This window comes from Lasiodiplodia theobromae, assembly GCF_012971845.1.
Source record: "Lasiodiplodia theobromae strain AM2As chromosome Unknown scaffold_18, whole genome shotgun sequence".
Classification (NCBI taxonomy): domain Eukaryota; kingdom Fungi; phylum Ascomycota; class Dothideomycetes; order Botryosphaeriales; family Botryosphaeriaceae; genus Lasiodiplodia; species Lasiodiplodia theobromae.
The window spans coordinates 663,969-683,750 of NW_023336388.1; the positions used below are offsets into that span (position 1 = coordinate 663,969).

Consider the following 19,782-nt stretch of genomic DNA (forward strand, 5'->3'; position numbering starts at 1 on the left):
TCGATCGGTCTTTGATGCTGTTTTGTACGCGTCTTAGATCTGGAGTAAGCCGCAGAAAGCAAATGCATGTACATATTATCGCTCGTGCTCTGACTGGGGGGTTTTGTGGGATGGCAATGTTGGGGCTGCTGGGCTTTGGCGTGGTGTCATCAATGGACGTTGTTTGTCGCGCTCAGCAAACTGCTCGGGTGGATCAAACTGCGGGAAGTCTTTCTCATGCCGTCATTGACCCTCAGTTCCGGTTCCAGCCAAGGCTACTACACAGAGCCTGTATGCAAGCAAGCTGACTGGAGGAAGAAGGGGCTGTGGGTTCTAGGAGGATTCAAGAAGTAAACTATCCATTCGGGAAGGTTCTAGGCAGTGCATACGTGGTGGAACGATTTTTGTTTTCATCTACTCTTTGTATACTTTTTCCACTCCCCGTATCTTGTGTCTCCTTGGTTTACATGACGTTTTCGACCTTCTCACGATTCCCATATGCTATTGAAACGCATTGCTCCGTTACAAGACTAGACTTCACGCAGAATGCCGGTCGTGTGACTCCTTCATCGGTGCCACTACGATCGTCCACACTGACGTGGTTGATTGATTCCGACGTTCTCTCCAAAATTCCGACCGAGTGATCGTCCGGCGGAAGCGAAAACCACGAAACGCACTTCCCGGCATCTACCGTGGCAACTCTGCGAGACAGAAATGTTGTGGGTTTTCTCAATGGATCTATGATGCTCCCTGTTCCTTACTCTGCGTTCACACTCGTGCGGAAATCATGTAATGTAGGTCGCATCCGAGAAGCAACTGAAGAGGCGGATTGTAATTTATGAGCCCCGGAAACAGCATATTTGCTGGGAATTGGCGAGCTCTTATTATTAGGTTTATTGAGGCCCTGGGCTTCAAGCGGAGGGTTGGGAGGTACGGAATATCCTGGCAAGCTCCCTTCCGTGGGGGGCGGACAAGTGGTTGCTGGGCTTTCGGTGTATGCTTTGTGAAATCCACCCTTGCTTCAAATTTCTCATTCCAGGATATATGTAGGGAGCCGTTTCATACATGCTTGGAGGGTGGAGTAGGAGACAGGACTGGCGGACTGGGCAACCGGTCGATGGGCCAAATGAGCGATGGAAGAAGCCGGATTTGCGGGTAGTCAAGGCGGTGATTCAGTTCCTGAAATCGACTGCACGGCTGTCCAGCCAGGATAGAACTGGTGGGGCGGTACAGCCGCCGCACGATCACTAAACGGAGGTGGGCTGAGAAGTAAGGCAAGGTAACAACGGATGAATAACGCGGCAAAGTACGGATGGCTCCTATGTCTCAGCAGAAGATATCGTAGCCTGAATAGACCAATCCAATCCAATCCATATATCTTAAAGCCTGGCCGACCCCGTAGGAAGTGCGAGAGTACCGCGCCCTGTCAGATGGATATGATCACACCAGAGCATTTTTCTGTACTCGCCGTATCTTGTGCAGACTCGTACCTTGGCGATGAAGTGAAAACATTAAATCTATTCAATAAAAAACGCCTACGCTATATTATTATTCACTTATTAAACCTTGATTTATCAAAACAACCAGCCTCCTGACTCGAACCACCGTTCTCACCAGCCTCAATATCAGCAACCGCCATATGGGTAACAGCCACATGGCTCTCCTTAAGAATATACTTCTGGCTCTCGGCATCACTCAGCTCTTCCCAGTTGCGCTTCCCTGCCTCGCACGTCGTCAATCCTCCGCCGCCAGGGTTGGGGTTCAACACGTCAAGCTTGTGTCGGCTAGTGTGTCGGCTGCGGCGGAAGGTTAGGCCGCCGGACGATGCCTTGACGCCGGTGGACTTTGTGCGGTCGCTAGAGCCGGCGCTGTCGCCGCCGAGGAAGGGCACGTATTTGAGCAGCGGGCGTAACGCGGGTAGCGAGCCGGCGATTAGGCCTATTCCGGACTCGATGATAGACCAGGTGGCGATGTTGGCGATGTTGTAGAGGTAGTCGCTTGGATCGTTATAGCTGAACAGGTAGCGGAGGCGGACGAGCGTGGCGGTACTAGCACTGTTTGAAGTATTTCTCTTAGCTTGTATTCCTGTAATGGATCGGCCTTTTTCGTGCTTCATGCTGGGGGAAAAAAAAACAAAGAACGGCTTAGGCTTACACGACACCGAGCGCGAGGATAAGAGCAACTGAGGCCTTAATACGGAAGCGAAGCTGGACACTCGAAAGAATAAAAGCCGGTAGGATTGCGCAGGAGAAGTCGGTTATAATCGAGATGGTTGAAATAAAGTAAGAGACGTTAGTAATAACGCTAGAGTCAGCGCAGCTACCCCTTCGCTTATCCCAGGTTGCTGAAACGGGCTTGCACCAGGCCAGTACAGCTATATCGGTGGTAAGAGCAGCGATAAAGCTAAGAAACATAATAGTATAAAGAGACCAGATAAATCTCTTAGCAGTCGTAATGCGTAGCAAGGCAACGCAAATAGAACATTTAATCGGCACGGTACTAGCGACGTAGAATAGTTGGAAGAACATAAACCACTATATATAGCGTATATTAGTAGGATTCGCCTCGTATAGAACGTGAAATATTAAGCTACCTTGCGTCCTTCCCGGTTATAGTACTCGTTTAACTGCTCAACGCGTGTGCCGACACCGTTATATGCAGCGGAAATAGTTGCCTGGCATGCGAGAGTGTATAGTATCTATATTGTCCGTTAGAATATCGGCGGTAAAGCAGGTACGGCTCCAAGTAGATTGGCTAGCTTACGAGCCCAGAAACCATAAACCAGTCATCCGTTCCAATTCCCTTAATATTTCGTCGGACAAGGAGACGCCCGATAACGGTTACCCATGATAGAGCGAGGAGAATGATCGATACAAGAGCCAGGGTGAGACCGGGGCCTGTAGGTGTGAGTCCCATAACCGAATAGGTGACAGCACACCGGCGTAAAAAAAGAATAAAGACGTGTCGACAGGGAAATTTCCCATCGTACCTCGGATATAAGTATCTAGTGCACAACACGCGCAGAGCCATACAGGGGCAAAACGTAATGTTGGCATATGCACAACCGAATCCTAGCTTAGAGGTGGCTGGTCTAGATGGAGGATACATCTTCCGAAGGATGCGTAGACTTTCAGCTACCAGTCCGAAAAGTCCGATTGGACCACTAGTGAGAACCTGTACCACGGGACAAGAACCATCTGCAAGACTAGAGCCTAATGCACATGCACGTCACTACGCTAAAGGCGGGAGTACCTACTACCTGCTAAGAAGATTATCTTTCCTATCTAAACTAGCTCCGGCCTTAGTAAATAATATGACACGGCGCTAAGAGCATGTGCTAGTTTAAATGGAGTTCGCGTCGATGCGAGCTCTGCCCCGTTTACTGAAAGAGGTATAGCAAATCTGGAACCTTATATATCCGGCTGGTTATCCCGCTCGCCTCGGAGGCACGTTCACCAGTGATCTTGTTGGTTGGAGTAAGTGCTAAAATTTCCGAGCCTTTGCAGATGATCAACGGGTAGAGAAGTGCCACATTCCAGCAAGTCTTAAGACATAATCTAAATCAGAATCACGAATCACATTCCTCATATCTGAACGGATTTATCGGTCTTCAGACCGCTGGGTCATATGTGATTAGGGCCCGTTGACGGCAAAGTAAGATTTCTCTTACGATGCGATTCGAGTAGGCGACTCTTGGGCGGCTTGTGTTTTACTTGGCTCACAATCTAGCCATGTCGGCAGTTGCAAAAAGAGCTTTCGTGATAGCCAGGGGAAAGGGTTCTCAATGCAGGTCGGAGGCAACCGAATTTGGGGAAAGCTTGGCACTGTGGCGTTGGGCACGCTCCACCGCAATGACGCCCCTAAAATCATCACTAATCGAGAGTGACCATACATGTGCTGTTATTACTATCAGTCCACTCATGCGTAAGAAAAGGTCAGTGACATGAGAGAAGGAGGTACTTGATTGACAAGCTTTCCGGTCAAAGTTGGTGTGTTGCGCGATATTTTGTCCGCGTCTACTAGCGTAAAACTACGGCTGACACGGGACGGGAAGCCTCCCTCCTGCAGGAGCCACGCCGGGGCCAGCGCAGAAAACCGCGGCCTATGCGTCTGTGGGGAAATGTACTTAGAATCCGGCTAGTCCTGCATCATTGGCTTGTCGACGTGAAGCCGATGCGCGAGACGATGGACCTCCCCCTGCTCTAATCGCTGCAGTAAAAGCTTTCACGTCGAAGTCAGCAACTGACTCACATAGTCACAGACACCAGCAAACTGAGAGAAAATGGAGAGATACCTTCACGTGCCGGCTCAAGTTGATTGAGGGGAGTAAAGGAGAACAGCAACGCTAACAGGACCCTATCCACGCCGAGCCGTGGAAATGCACCCTGAAGATCATGGTTTCTATAATTTGGGGTCGGGGCGAAGCTATAGTGACTAAGTTCCGGGCGCAACGAGGTGCATGTAGAAGGATTTCTTTATAATTCTCCTGAATCCGAAGCGACTCTCCACTAGTCGTGACCAGACCGGGTGATCGTTTGAATGTTGAGCTGTGTCTCTCTTAGATTTTCTTTTATCAGATGCACAACCTGGATGATGGACACCGATCGTTTTCATTCTTTTCCTGGCCTGGGCCAATCTTCTCTCCTTTGTTCACTTACTCTATCTGTAACGGCGGGCCTCTGCCTCTACATGCATGTACGACTCGCTTGCGGTTCTTCACCCACCTTATTCATACACAATACCAATTCCTACACATAATGCCCGTCACGAAGCTTCATGAGCTGTATCTAGTCTACACTGCCACGCTAGCGTAGACAATTAATCTTAGTAGCTCCTTCATCCTCTTCCTGTGATTTCCAGCCGAGCGCCAAAAAGCCACCCCAAGGCGCTTCCCGCAGCGAATGCAATCACCCCGCCAAACACGAGTATCGCCGATTTTCTCAGCCAGACAGTCTCCGCGAAAGGTCAATAGGCGCAGATGGTGACATTCTATGCCAGGAAATCCCAGAGAAAGAGAGATGCGGTATTTTTGGCGGGACGCGGGGAATCCCCAATGCTGCGGTTATCTCAGTGCAGGCTTTGGAAAAGATGATGCACCACGTACAAATCTCAGCGGCCGCGGTGACACCCTGCGTAAGCCATATCACTGTCCTGAAAGACTCATACGGTGGACTTTCGGCGAAATCGACTAGCTCTCCATTGAAAGTAAGTCGTACAGGTTATGTCAGCAAGTTGAGCCACCAATGCACGTGCCAGCTTTGAAGGAGGCCGCTGGGCGGACCAGCTGCGGAACACACGTAGATGCCTTCGGCAGCCGCGGCACTCATTTATCATCACCATCATCATCCCATTTCCTGCCGCATCATTGCATTCCGCACCCACGAATCCTCAACTCAAAGGCGAAAGACTCCTTGTATGTACGAGAGACGCATCAGATCGGCATTTACCAACGCAGCTGCAGCTCTCACGGAGAACACTTGCTACCTTTGATATTCTCATCGGAGAAATCCTACCATGTCAGTCACATCTACTTGGGAAGGCATCACTCACAACGATGGCCTTGCTGTGATAGACAATTTCTACGATTCGGATGATACCTCTTCTCGTGCCTAAGATGCAGATGAAGCCAGCACAATCGCCGCTCTAACCAGCATTCGAGACGACACTGGGCAGCATTGTACGCAGCAGCTTCCCCGCTCTGTCACTACGCTGGCGCCCCCTCATGGAGCACAAGACCCCGTGTTGGGCGATTGTTCCCAATTTGAACGCGCTGGAAAACCTGGCCAATCGCAGGTGCTTAAAAAAAGTCAGCACTAACTTCAGTGAAGCTCTCGGCCTGAGGCATACTTCCATAACGAGATGGAGAGTCACGCGAAAATGGACATAATTCCAGTAACATATACCCACTGGTGAGTCCATATTGTCGTTTTCACTTCGTTATTAATCACTGATCAGTTGTATGACTGAAGTACGTGAAAGAACCAACTGTAGAAAATGAGTCAGAAGTAAAAGCGATAACTGACGCTAATAACGCCGAACGCCATGTGCGTCGTCATCACTGTCATCGTCATCGTATCCGTCGTCTGTACGACCATCTTCCTCATCGCCATATCCACTATCTTGGCCATCATCGTGTCCATATCCGTCGCCTTCATACGCATGATGTCCATTCTCCTCATGTCCGCCTTCATCATCATAGTCATGATATTCCACATGGGTGTCGCCATGGTCTCCATCGTCGTATTCATGATCACCACACGTAGTAGCAGGTGAATAAACGCTAGGCGATGCGGTGTCGTATTGCCAGTCGGCTGTGGACTGAACTTGTGGCTCATAATGAGAGACTTCGTCATGTGGGAAAGGCATAGCGTGCTGCGGCGCTGGCTGGGAACGAACGTGTTGATAATGTGGCTGCTGATGGTGTGATGGTATGTGATGATACGAAGGTGCATGATGCTGCAACCCATGACCAAGAAGCAACTGATTAACCTCGGGCTGCGGACGATGCTCTTCGTATCTCAGCAACTTCTGCTTCGCAGGCTTCTGCTGCCGTGGCTCCACCTGATACGACTCCACGAGCCGCGGCTGCGAGTTGTCCTTGCTAAGCATCGCGATGACGGCGTCAAACTCCGGAACCAGTCCACGCTCTTCCGCCGCGAGCGAACTCCTCCTCCAATCCGCGTAATCGAGCGGACCGGCGCCATGGACATCCATCTCAGCCCTATCAACCCGACATGTCTCGATCAAGAACTTACACACGTCCACGAAGCCTTCCTCCGCCGCAAACGACAGCGGACTGCGCCCTCCCGCATCACTCGCCCTGGGATCCGCACCAGCCCGGAACAGCAGATCGACGACTTCGACGACGCCGGCCTGCGCCGCCAGTGAGAGCGGCGTGCGGCCCAGCTTGTCTTGTACGTCAACACTGATTCCCTTGCAAGTAAGAAGCAACCGCACGACCTCGACACTTCTGCCGAAGGCCGCCAGCGCCAGTGGTGTCCGCCCATCGGCATCTCCAGCCTCGATGTCAATGACAGCGTTCTCGAGCAGCAGCCTCACCACCTCAGTACTCCCGCATCCAGCAGCAAGAGCGAGCGGTGTCCGTCCATCCACATCCCTCGCCTCGATATCGACGGCGGCGCTCGCCAGCAGCAGCCGGACGATGTCGGCGTTGCCGTGTGCCGCCGCAGTGGCAAGTGGCGTGCGGCCGGTGTGGGGATCTTTGCGGTCGAACTCGTTCGTGTGAGAGGAGGCGGATAAGAGGGTGCTGAGAAGCGCGGGCGAGTTCTCGCCGGCGAGGACGTGGAGGAGGGGTGTGTCGGCGGCATAGGGCGCTGGTTGCTGCTGCTGGTGCTGCTCGGGGGCTGCGGAGAAGAGCGTGTTTCTCAGGTTGATGTACTTGGGGAGCGGGAAGGATTGCAGGAAGGCAACTTGGCTGATGCCGGCGTTTTGGGCGGCGTTGGAGTGGTGGAGGATGTTTTCGACGGCGTACTGGATCGCAGCTGAGAGTGGGTCGTCGGGCGGCGGTAGGTGGGGCAGCGGAGGCAGAGTGTGTGAGTGGTGGCTGGCGTCGGTAGCAGCGTCGTGGTAGTACTGCATGGCCGCTCCGGTGCCGTGGTGGGGGAGGAAGAGCTCGTCTGCCGCGAAGCCTTGCCCGGGCTGATCGTCGTAGTAGGGCTCGACGGATCCTCGCTCCAAGCAGCCCGCCTCATCATCCTGCCAGCCGAGGTATCCACCGTGCTCTACAGCACGCAGTGCCGGAACAAACGCGTTCTGAATCAGACTGCCAAAGCAGCCCGCCACGACATCATGGCTTTTGCCGAGGAAGGTTTCCGGCGATTCGCGCCACACCTGGCTGATAGCCTCATCACTGCGGAGGTACTCCGATACGGACGCGTGGACGAACCGCACGACCGATCCATGCGGCCCAGCGACCTCTACGAGCCCTGCGGATGCGTCGATGAGGAAGTCTCGTGCCCGATCCTCGATGGACCCTCTCTGGCCAAACGAATCGCTCAGCATACTCAAAGCGTCCGAACCGGCGGTCAGCATCGTGACTAGAGGGTAGAGGCTCATCGGACTGGGCGGCCTTTGCGAGAAGAGCACCAAGCGGAGGCAATGCAGCATTGGGTCGTTGCTGTCCCGCGTCAGGACATGCTGGTACAGTCCGCAGAGATCGGACGGCATCTCGTCGAGGCGCTGTTGAAGCATGGGTGGACGGCCGTAGGCCAGCTCCTTGCGGAGAGCCTCGACGGCAACGACGGCCCAGAGAAAGACGCCAGAGGCTTTCTGCTGCAGGCTTTTGCAGATGCGCCGCGCAGACTCGCTTTGGCCAATCGGAAGGTTGTGTTCGATGTAGGTGAGAATGTCCCGCTTGTGACCTTCTTGCTCCTCGAGGATCAGCGTCCGCTGTTGCTGAGTGGAGGGCTTAGTGTCGTGTCTGCTGGAGAAACATGCCCTGAAGATGGTCCCTTTCTTCGCGCCTATCTGCGCCATCCGACGGCAAAAGGCTTCCACCTCTTGGACGACTTCGCACTCGTCTAGTGCGTCAATGAAACAAAGTACCGGACGGCCAAGACGGGGCATCACGGCCTCTAGGAGCTCCCTTAGTGCCGGTGTCTGCCATGTCAAGTTTGGCTCCCGTTTCCATTGCTCCAGCACAGGTATTTCGCTCGGGACACTCTCGGCTGCTTGTAGCACCTGCAGAAGTAAAGAGTGGTACATGCTCTTGACTGAATTTTGAGCTTTCGATCCTCTGTTACTGAAGAAGAAGGAGATGGCGAGGCGATTGTTCGCTTGTAAGTGTGTAACGGCGTATTTCATGATTGTAGATTTCCCACTCCCTGTGTTTCCCTTGATCCATAGAATAGGATCATCTTCTTTCGTGTTTCTCGACGTGTCGATAAAATTTCTGTATTCAGTATACTGCAGAATCCATTCACATGTTGAGTCATGAGCATTTTTGATTGTCGCTTGATGGTCTTCGAGCTCGGGGGTTGCATTTACCAGCGAAGCCCATAGACTTCGCCTTTGGTCTTCAGCGAGTGTCCGTATTATGCTAGTCTGTCTTACTTCTCAGTCAGCCTGGGCTTTTTATCATCTCGTTCAAGCGGAGCTGACTGACCTGCACTCTTCCAGAGCCTGTCTCAGCTGCCGAAGGACTTGTCGGTAGTTTGGATCTGCTTTACGGTCGAACCTAGCCATCTCTCGGTGATCCGCATGAATAGGAATGAAATCGTCTTCCGTCTGGGCGTAGGTCCGCGCTGCATTCAGATCGACGGGTTGGTAAAATTTGTCTTCATCCTCGTCATTGATTTTCTAGTCAAGTCAGCTCGTACTGTCGTATTCCAGTCGGGCACTACGTGTGTTACATACGGGCACGAGAGTAAGTTTCTGTTCCACACACGAGATTACGCGAATCTTAGTAGTTGTAGAGAGACGGCGCAAGTGGTCATGCAGGACTTTTAGGAGCTCTGAGTTGGGTTTCAGATCTCCCAGAGTCCGGATCATACTGCTGTTCTGTCGTTTCGACGCGCGAGTGAAAATCTCAAGAGGTTCAACGCTCATTCCTGAGTGAGGAGTTCCGAAAAATGTGGCGCATCGGATAGCCCTCAAGAGATCACCGTCTGAAGGTTTACCATCTTTCTTGGAAGACAGCTCATTCAAAACCTATGGAGGTCAGTACGTAGTTGCTTATACAAGAGTCGTCACAACATACCCAGCTTATGACAGTGCCGCCGTAGCTATGACCAACAAAGAACAATGGGCGTTCTTGGTCCTTTACATCATGTAAGCATATCATCAGTTTGTGGCACATCCTTACAATCATACCTCTGCACTTGATCGAAACTCCGGAAGCTCGCCAATAAGTTGCCGTCCGAAGTCGGAAAGCTGGGATGTTGAGGTGTCTTTATTCAACTTCGCCTCGTAACCAAATGACAAGACTCGAGCACCCTCAAGGTCGCTTCCAAGAAAGTCGCGGGGCCAAAATTTGCCATTGGCCGCCATCCATGACCCGATCGGATGACCGCCCAGTCCGTGAACGAAAACAACACTGGATATTCGGTTAGCTAATCTGGAATGTGACGTCGGTATGAATACGTACTCAACCCTTGGTGACTGTCCATCTTGAGGCTGAAATAGAGTCGTCAGTCCATGACAAGGGCCGAGGGCGATTTGGTCGTCGTTGCCGAGCTCAACCCAATCACGACGATTCGGTTCGTCATCAGACGGCAGTGATCTCGCGATAGGAGAGTAGAAGGTGACCAAAGCAGTATTTGTTTCACCTGTTGGATGTGTGTAGAATGAGTCGACGCGGAGCTTGTGGCCTGAGAACCGTTCCTGGAGTTGATCACTAAAGATTTGTTTGTTCCACTCGAAGGGTATGTCGTCGGCCCGAAAGACTCGTTTCTTTGCCGGGCGTGGTTTAACCTCTGCTGGAGCAGCGTTCCATGTAGCTGTGTCTGTATTTGGTGCAGCGGTAACTGCTTGCGATGCAGCTGTAGCTGAGGAGAGGGTAAGAGCCATGGTAAACAAGGAGTCTCACAACGAGGCAAGTTTGGTTGTTAATTTGAGATAAGAGGTTTGATTGAATTGGCAGTTCATTGTCGAATAATCCCCTATTTAACTCAAATTGAGGTTGAGCAAGCTGAAGGTCGGTATTGCTCAGCTACTCCGATTTTTGGCCCCATCCACGTCTTACTCCGCCAAGCCAGCCATTGATATTCTTAGGAATATTGAGTAGCAAATGCATTTCAGCCTTGAGGCGAAGCCTGTGATGTGCAATTTTCAGGATTCGCGTACGATAAGGAATGGTCGCATGCAGATCCTGGACGGTGTGGTGGGCTGCATGTCAAGTGGCTCGCTTACCGGGGCCAGAAATATCCAGGCAGCGACGCCTGCTGTCTCTTCACGGATGAAGCCGTCTCACGTGCATATGCACGCAGTGTGGCAGTGACGGCTATTTTGATGATATAAGCCATCGGCCGTGTGTCGCCCGAGTCGTGCCATTCCGCCGGCCCGGTTAATCAACAACCTATGGACATATCCGCTCGAAAGATGGACCAGAACACCGTGAATCAGATCACCGGGGATGACGAATGCTTTTTTCTTGGCCATCCGAAGGATCACGCATGGAATGCTTCATCAGCCTGGTGTCTCTGCATGCTTACTTGCTATCCCAATCTAGCACTCGGCCATGCCGATACACTCACAGTTTTCGTGAAGGATAAGCTTGAGGAGCCATGGCGGCATATATTGGACATGTTGGATATGTTTATTCTCCAATTGGCCATCATAGCTGTCAGGTTTATTCGAAATAGTGTTTAACATACCGATCACGCCCAAAATTAACACCTAGTCGGATCTTGCACTACGGCGCCATAGTGCCTCAGATCGGGCGAATTGGCCTGAAGAAAGATGGTCGACTGATATATGAGGTAAGGATGTGAGGTTCGAAGTCGGTAGCATTTTGGGGGACGGGAGAGCTTGACCCTCCACAGGACATTACATTCCTCGTTTGGGGGTATTTTTAGCTAATATCCAGATGTACATGAGCAGGAGACATTCACCAATAGAACGTACCGGCCTAGGTAGTGGGTGTAATGCTGTTTTCAATGAGTATCAGAACGCCGAACAGAGGTTGAAAAGAGAAACTTTTTATGGCCCCTTCTGGTAGGAATAAAGTAAATAACCCATTTTATCACCAGTGTTTGGCGGATGGTCGAGGAGTGATGATAGTGTAAGATAGAGTAACATTAGATCTGACTGCTTAGATAAAGCAAGTATAGGTAGCGACTGACAAGAAGATAAACAATACACAGCAAAGAATCCCCCCAATCGAAGCCCACACACCCTCCATAAACAATTTGCCTTGCCAACCCCCTTCCTAACCCACACAGCCCTCCATCACCAAACGAGCGTCACCAGAGTGTACCACCCCCATCCACCCCTCTCCGCTCACACAAACATCATCCCCATAAAAACATAAAACGCCGACACAAGCACCAGCTGCGCCAACTGCATATACCACAGCCTCCCCGCCCTCTGCACCGTCACGCCCTCGGCCCCCACCCCCTTCCGCTCAACCTCCCAATCGCCATCCACCAGCGCATTCAGCGCCCGCAACGCCCCCATACTCGCCAAGTACCCCAGCGCCAGCGCAAACGCGCCCATCAGCACGCCCGCCACCAGCAGCATCTTGTACCCGCGCTTGCTGGACTGGTTCGTCGACAGCGCGAACAGCAGGATGCCGCTGATGAGCAGGAAGACGACGTGCGTGGTCGGCGGCGACGCCGGGAAGACGTCGGTCTGCAGGTGGCGCGCGAGGCCGAGGGTTTGGTTGAGGGAGGAGCGGAGTGAGGCGGAGGCGGCGGAGGTGATGGGCCAGTCGTCCAGGAGCTGGTCGCCCAGGTCGTTGTTGTCTTTGATGCGCATGTTTGTGACGCATTGCGTGTGCGCGGTCGCGCCGCTGCCGTCGCTGATGCTGGGGCCGGAGGTGGTGTTGGTCATGGAGAGGCAGCCGCCTTGGGTGAGGGAGGGTTAGTGTGTGGGTCGGTGTGGTGGTGGTGGTGGTGGTGGTGGTGGTGGGTCGGAGGGGCGGGCTTACCGAAGAATCCGACGCGGAGGTTGACGGCGTATGTGTCGTTCGTGCCGAGGTCGGCGACGTAGAGTTTCTCCATGCTCGGCGAGATGCAGCCGACGAGGGTGAAGGCTGTTCTCTCATCAGTTTGCACTTGTGTCCATGGATGGGCTGGGATGCGGTGAGTACTGACCACCAAGGAAGAGCGCCGCGAGCCAGAACAAGGCGGCTAGCACACCAAGAATGTGCCTGGGAGAGGCCTTCTTCTTTGGGAATTTTCCCGGTTTACTATAGGCGGCTTTAGGTGTCTTTCTCGTCTTCTTGTTGTTAATGCCACGGTATGGAAACGCCATCTTAGCTAGAAGAGCGAAGATAGTAGAAGGGGGAAAGTTGGGTGTCTCGTGAAGCGAAGAGGAAAGAGTGAAGATTAACGAATGCAAAGCAGATGTCTGGGAGCAAAAGCGATCGTTCTCGTCAATTCAAATTCTTCCTTGGAGATTTCCAACATGGAGCAATATATAGAGGGCCAATACCGCTGATTGAAGCCATCCTATCCAGTCACTCTGCGCGGTTGCACCTTCCAAGCGCCGTTCCCCACGATATCGTACCACAAAAATTCACATGAAAACTCCAGTCCCAACCCTCAGTCTCAGCCCCTAATCAATCATGAGATATTATTAGCTGGAATGCTACATGAGAAATTCTGCATGATGTTAGTCGCCAGAGGCGCAGGTGAGTAGAGTAATTTCGATGGTCAGAACGAGGCTGAGCGGCTAGGCATGTACCAAAATTGCTGCACTCGATAGTATGTGGCCGTCAGCCATGAGGCTGAAGCAAAAAGCGTTGCATGCGTGTTTGGTAAGCATGAAGGCATGAAGAATCCATGGTGGTCAGCTCCGACCCATTTCTGGCCATGAGGCTCAAGTGTTAAGACGTGATTCGCTGGTTCAAGCCTGCATCTGAGTCCTGTTCTGGACCAAGCCCCGCATTTTCCCGCTTCCGATCCCTGCTCCGGGCCACGTTGGGGCCCTCAGCTCGGTGTAAAGACTGCTTGAGCAGTCTACCACTCCTCATGCAGCTGGGCGCTACCTCTCCTGTCTTTCGATAAGATCAAATACGCGCTGATGGCGAGACTAATGTGGCGGTGAAATGTTTGCCGTGTCTATCGGTCCCAAATCTCCAATTTATTGGACGAATCAAGGCGCCAATTCGGGTTAGCGGATCGGCGGCTACCTGCATATCAAACGACCAGTCATGATCCTGATCACTGCACCCATACGATCATGATAGGTGCACGGTACTTGCGTGTGAAATTATTGATAGCCGCTACGTAACGCGTGGCGGAGTGTTTTCCGAGCCTTGTAATGCCCCTGTTGGGGTGAATTGGGGGGAAGGAGCGGTTCAGCTAAGAGCTAAGGAAGAAGCGATGAGACATCAAGGCAATGTAGAAGCAGGAGTATGCAGAAAGCATTTCAGAATAGACGGGGGCAGTAGTCCGGACTGCGGGACCACTGTCCGTAGGGAAGTTTCGCTTACGCTACAGAGAAAGCCCGTTCCTGTAATCTCTCAGGTACTCCAATGCAGGTAGCCTTTCCTATCGAATTATCGCGGCTATCGAGCATATCATGCTGCAGCGTTTTGGCGCCGTTAGCCTTCCAATCGGCCATCTGACATACGCGCTGGCGGTGCAGGTGAATTACGACCACGTCAGGCCGCTGTGGCTCTCAGCTTCGATCTCTGGTCTCAAGCTCAGACATAATCTTATCTCGAAGCCAGTAGGATCAAAACAAAATGCGATGGGGCAGCGCTCGGCGGTGTGCGAACCGGGCGGCCTCTCAGCCTTCCGCGCGGCAATTAGTCAGTGGATGAGCAGGGACCAAATGAAAGTGAAGATAAAAATGCAGCAGCCCGTCGATCATACGGCTCAACTCGTATCTATTTGCTGCGCAAGCAAGCCCGTAAGCCTGGTGCTGATCCAGATCTCCCATAGTGGAAGAAAGGTAGTCACAGGGGTCAAGAATTGGGAAGCATGGCCGCGACGACCAACATTACGCAAGCATGGCCACGAACGCCGACATGATGCATGCAGTCATAAAGAGGCATCAGAATGGTGCGCAGCAGCATCTTCAAGCACACCTGCCAAGCTATCACCACTGCACTCGATCTTTTTCGGCATGTGTTCTGGCTCTTTGGGAGTGGGGGCGTGGAAGGATTGCGGAGTAAGCCGCGTCTGATCGTTCTGGGCTTGTGGCTGTAACAGGGGTGCGAACGGCAGTGCAGAAGAACGTTGCGCTGAAGCTAGGGGCCGGAACACCAGTACAGCCTCCAATCCGTAGAATAAAAATTCAAGTGTATAAAGTTGCTTCAGGACCAACCTCTTTCTTTTGAATTTTGTGGCCTTGCATTCGATCTTTAAATAATCCCTCAATTGTTGATTCATTAGCCGGATCACTTTATACGGTCCTCCCCATTGCATTAGTCTAACATGGATTATACATCCGACCAGCAGCGTCGTCCTCCCATGCCCCGGCCAGTGCAGAGGCAGCCTCGCGCAAATGAGCAAATGGCGTACAATCCACAGCCCGCACGGCCTCAGAATCCTCCGGTGTACGCTACGAACATGCACAGATCCAGCCAGCAAAATCTTGCTGTCCCCCGAGCATCCGCACAAATGAATGGTGGTCGGCCGCAAGCATCTGGCCTTCAGCCCGCAGCCGAGCGGCCACTGCCCCCATGGCTGCGAGCCTCGGCCGATCAATCACCACCACACACGGCTAGTTCACAACTTCCTGGAACCCAGAGGCCTTCAGATAGCCCCTCGCCGCTGGGCCTTGGAGGATACACTGATAGTACACCACCCCCACGATTCCAAGGGCCAGCGCTTAGCCGTCCACAATCACTCCCAAAGCTTCATGCTGCAGCACTTGGTCAACAATCGCCGAGGCTTCAACCTGCCGCCTACGATCAACTACCCTCTGCGCTCCGGCCCGCACCTAATAATCAACAACCCTCTGGCCTACAATCCGTCCCTTCCAGCCAGCAACACGGCGCCGCCGACCGCCCACCACTGCCAAAATCCCAAACCACATCCAACGTCTTACCATCCCTCTCAAACCTCCAAACCGCAGTCGCCTCCCGCCCACTCAGCCCAGCAGACCGTGCCGCCCTAGCCGAGCAGCGCCACCTCGCCGGCCTCCCGCCTAACAGCGGCGGCTCCAGCAGCCACCTCCTCCCACCCGGAGCCCAGCGTCAGGCTCAACCTGGGAGCGGCCCACTGCCCGCCGGACTCCAACCTGGCGGAGCAGCAGCCGCCCTGCGCCCGCAGCAACAACAACAACAACAACAACAACAACAACAACAACAACAACAACAACAACAACACCCCCCGAGCCTCCGGCAAACCGCCTCAGCCGGCCAACTGCGTCCGCGTCCCCCCGGCGCCACCGACCCTCATGGCGCCGCCGCTGCCGTCGCACCACGCCCGCCGGGAGGCGCCCCGACTACAGCACCAAACGCTGCCGGCCCAACGCCCCCGCGAGCCGACCGCCCTGCTGCTATACCTCCGAGAGTGCCGGTAGGCGCAGCAGCGTCTAGTAGCCGGCATACCCCGCCGCACAACAACAGCCATGCCGCTGCCGCCACCGCCGCTGCCGCCGCTCCACCCAGACGTCCTCCGCCTGCCAGCAGCACCACCGCCGCTGGCCCGCCGCCGCCGACGCGCCCGCCGGTTCAGAATGTTACGAACAATTATAACTACAGCGCGCCTGGGCCGGGGGCAGGGAAGCAGCAGCAGCAGCAGCAGCAGCAGAAGACGCAAGTGCAGGCGCCACAAGCGGCGGCAGCGCCGCGGCCGCCGCCAATGCAGCAGGCAAAGGGGCACTCGTCTCCATCCGGCGGGTCGTCTTTTGCGCCAAAGTTTGGCGGCAGCGGGGCGCACCACGGCTCATCGTCGTCGTTTGCGCCGAAGATGCAGTTTGGCGGCGGGTCCAGCTCGCATCAGCATCATCATGGAGGAGGCGATAGCAGCGGACTGAAGGCACAGGTCAAGCATCTGGAGAAGGCGGTGGCGAAGCAGGGGCATGCGGCGGAAGCGGAGATGAAGAGGGTTGTTGATAGGTATGAGGATAAGGAGAGGAAGAGGCGTGAGCAGGAGAGGAGGGATGAGGAGAGGAGGAGGAGGAAGAGAGATGCCGCGGACGAGAGGAAGAGGCATGATGAGGAGGAGGCTGCGGAGAAGAGACATGAGAGGGAAGAGGCAGAGAGGAAGAGGAGAGAAGAGGAAGATGGTAAGAAACATAAGCTTGCAGATGGGAAGAAGCCAGAGGAGAGCAAGACAGAGCCTGAGAAACCCCCGACTCATCAAGTCGGGCAAGGAGACCCCCGGCCTCCGGGTGGATCCCAAAATCAGCAAGACGAACAGCAGGAGCAAAGTGACGAGGAGCAAGGCGACCAGGAACCCGGGCACCACGAACCTGATCAGCAATACCTGCAGTCCCAACGGCCTGAGTACTCACAGTTCCAACAGCCGAACCAGTGGCAGGATCCCCAGCCATACGACCAGTCGCGACCGCCGCAGCTGCATCAGTGGCAAGATTACCCGCATCAAAACCAGTGGCAAGACCCTCAACAGCAGTATCGATCGCAGTCTGCGGATCAGAATCACTGGCAGGAGCCACATCAACAGTGGGACAATCACCAGCAGCAGTATCAAGGACAAGATCCCCACCAACGAGACCAGAGGGCAGATTCCCGACAACAACAACAATTTGATGATCCAAGACAACGGCAGCAACAATGGGACGACGACGACGACATCCAGCACAAGCAGCAGTGGCAACAGCAAAGACACGACCAGTGGGAGCCAGAGCCACAGAAGCCGCGGCAACAGGCCCAGTGGCAGCAGGCGCAACCTGAGGATGATTGGCAGCAGCCACAGCAGCACAGACAGTGGGAACGCGAACCACGAGAACAAGACTCACATCGCCGCCAGCCGTACGAACAAGCCCACGATCCATACGAGCGACAACCCTCCTCGTACGAACAACAGCAAGATGCATATGACAGACAGCCATACGCACAAGAGCGCGACTACAACCAGCGACAGCAATACACCCAAGAGCAAGACCAGTACCAACGACAACCATACCAAAGCCAGTACGAGCCGCGAGAGAGATACTCGCAGGAGCAGACGCGCCAGCACAGCCCTGAGCCGAGCAACAACAACAACAACGGGACGAAAATCGCTGCAGCTGCCATCGGAGGAGCCGCACTTGGAGGCGCTGCTGTGTATGCCGCAGAGCAAGCCGGGTCTGATAGTGACGATGGGCATAGCGTCGACAACGACTCTACTGAGGTTGATCATGGAGCCGAAAGCCATGAGGAGGAGAAAGCTGGCGATGGCGACAGCGATGGTTGCTGTGGGGATTGTGGAGAGGATTGCTGTGAGTGCGACTGTTGCGGTGGCTGTGGAGAGGGGTGCTGTGAGGGGGACTGTTGTGGCGGCGGTTGCTTTGGCTGCGGAGGTGAAGATGAAGATGAGGACGGATGCTGTTTTGGTTGGTGTTAATGCCGATGGCACCAGCTTTTGTTTTTCTTTCGCTGTGTTTTTTGTTGTTTTCTAATAGCTAGTCACTTGAGAGCGCATGTATGTATATTGTTTGTAGATAACATATGGATTAGCTTGCGCACCTTCATCCAACCCATTGCGTTCCAAGGTGCCAGAAACAAGAAATCACATGTGACAGGGCACATGCAGACTGACGAAGAGCGAGTTCTCCTCCATTCCATTAATTTCAGAAACTCCCACTCGAATTATATTTGATTCATTCCCTCGCCCAAGAAAAATTAAATACCTCCAATCATCCTTCCGCTTTTCCACCAACAATCCAACAGCACTGGCCCTCTGAGGCCGCTAAAGGCGCTGGGGCCCTTCTTGACGAGGGTGCTGCGGTGATCGTATGTAATGCAACGATGCTCCACATAGAGAAGCCTCAGAGCCTGGAAACGTGTGCGGCCGGGGGCGCTGGGGCCCTTCTTGATGACGAGGTGGCGGCGGTCTTTGTTCTCGGAGACGCAAGTGATGTAGACGTGTTCCATATCGAACAGGCTGGTGTCGCAGCACTTGATGAGCACTTAACAGCGTCAGAATCAAATCGCCTGATTGTGAGTAGATGAAACTTACAGATGCACTTCTTCTCCATCAAGTGCTGATCATAGCACTTGGGCATGATGATGGTGTTTTTTTCTTAAAAAAAAAACTGAAAAAAAAAAGCTTGGGAGCGGTGGTGCGTGCGTGGGCGCTGAAGGAGCACGGCATGACGCCGCGCGCCTTCAGCGCCCCAATCCCCCAATCCACCTCACAAATAGAATCCTCCACGAGACTCACTCCACCTCCTGGTCTCGGCGACCTTGAGCATGGCAGACAGTTCTGCCCCTCTGGCAACGGGCGGCAAAACTTGTCGCGCCGTTACGGCGCTTTCCACGCGCGCGCCTCGTGGGTGGGTGAAGAGGCCCCCACCCAGAGCACCACGGGTGATCTGGAATGCGAACAGACAAGGCTGACTGCTTGTCGTCGTCATTCGTGAGAGTGCATGCCGCCAGTAGGAAAGCGCGGAAGCCGTAGTCAATGTTATAGAAGTTTACGCCGTCAATTCGCAGCCGTCTGAGGAAATTCTGTCGGCCGAACAACGCAGCTGCTGATACCCCGGAACGGGATAATTTCCAGGACTTGGAAGTGGTTGTACATGCCATAATGTCCCATGAGCGCGGATACGCAGATGCATCCAGCCGAACCCCTTGGTGGGGTCGGAGGTATAGAATCCTCCAAGAGACTTCCAGGAGTACCGGGGTGAGTATATCTCTGGTTGATGATGGACCGTGTAATTTCTGTTGGTGGAAGGGGATCGCTTATGACGCGCTTGAACTCTTGCGGTATCATGTAAAAGCACGGCAGAGCCGTGACCATTGACTCAACAAGGGTGACCGTGTTGGGCGGTGACCCCCGCTGGTGGACGGGGGTATGATGGAAGGTGAAGCCTTGATGATGGACGCGAGAATTTCCTCCCTGGAGCCGAACTTGTGCCAGTCAGGCTGGCCAGGCGCGGAGATTGAGAGCGTGAGAATGGACCCGAGAGCAGCGAACACTTGCATCCAGATGGATTTCTTCTTGTGGTCGAAGGTATAGAATCCTTCAAAAGACTTACAGGAGTGCCGGGTCGAGTATT

The 19,782-nt window shown here is 53.7% G+C and overlaps 5 protein-coding genes across 5 annotated transcripts; 1 reads left to right on the top strand and 4 right to left on the bottom strand.

Annotated features, from left to right (window-relative positions):
• Positions 1 to 1,531: 1,531 nt before the first annotated feature.
• Positions 1,532 to 2,095, bottom strand: LTHEOB_6425 (Cation-transporting ATPase 4; the record flags this gene model as incomplete). The annotated part of the gene is made up of 1 exon (XM_035515680.1): positions 1,532 to 2,095. One exon carries the CDS (start codon positions 2,093 to 2,095, stop codon positions 1,532 to 1,534), a length of 564 nt encoding a protein of 187 aa, XP_035373008.1.
• Positions 2,096 to 6,003: 3,908 nt separating this feature from the next.
• On the bottom strand, positions 6,004 to 10,506 carry LTHEOB_6426 (Ankyrin repeat protein; the record flags this gene model as incomplete). The annotated part of the gene is made up of 6 exons (XM_035515681.1): positions 6,004 to 8,890; positions 9,104 to 9,297; positions 9,355 to 9,648; positions 9,698 to 9,757; positions 9,811 to 10,033; positions 10,085 to 10,506. 6 exons carry the CDS (start codon positions 10,504 to 10,506, stop codon positions 6,004 to 6,006), a joined length of 4,080 nt encoding a protein of 1,359 aa, XP_035373009.1.
• Positions 10,507 to 11,937: 1,431 nt separating this feature from the next.
• Positions 11,938 to 12,659, bottom strand: LTHEOB_6427 (uncharacterized protein; the record flags this gene model as incomplete). The annotated part of the gene is made up of 2 exons (XM_035515682.1): positions 11,938 to 12,503; positions 12,587 to 12,659. The coding sequence occupies 2 exons, from the start codon at positions 12,657 to 12,659 to the stop codon at positions 11,938 to 11,940; spliced, it is 639 nt and encodes a 212-aa protein (XP_035373010.1).
• Positions 12,660 to 15,230: 2,571 nt separating this feature from the next.
• On the top strand, positions 15,231 to 18,319 carry LTHEOB_6428 (Eukaryotic translation initiation factor subunit eIF-4F; the record flags this gene model as incomplete). Its single annotated transcript, XM_035515683.1, has 4 exons — positions 15,231 to 15,408; positions 15,779 to 16,133; positions 16,184 to 18,000; positions 18,315 to 18,319. 4 exons carry the CDS (start codon positions 15,231 to 15,233, stop codon positions 18,317 to 18,319), a joined length of 2,355 nt encoding a protein of 784 aa, XP_035373011.1.
• An 84-nt stretch (positions 18,320 to 18,403) lies between these two features.
• On the bottom strand, positions 18,404 to 18,786 carry LTHEOB_6429 (uncharacterized protein; the record flags this gene model as incomplete). The annotated part of the gene is made up of 2 exons (XM_035515684.1): positions 18,404 to 18,690; positions 18,741 to 18,786. The coding sequence occupies 2 exons, from the start codon at positions 18,784 to 18,786 to the stop codon at positions 18,404 to 18,406; spliced, it is 333 nt and encodes a 110-aa protein (XP_035373012.1).
• Positions 18,787 to 19,782: the final 996 nt, after the last annotated feature.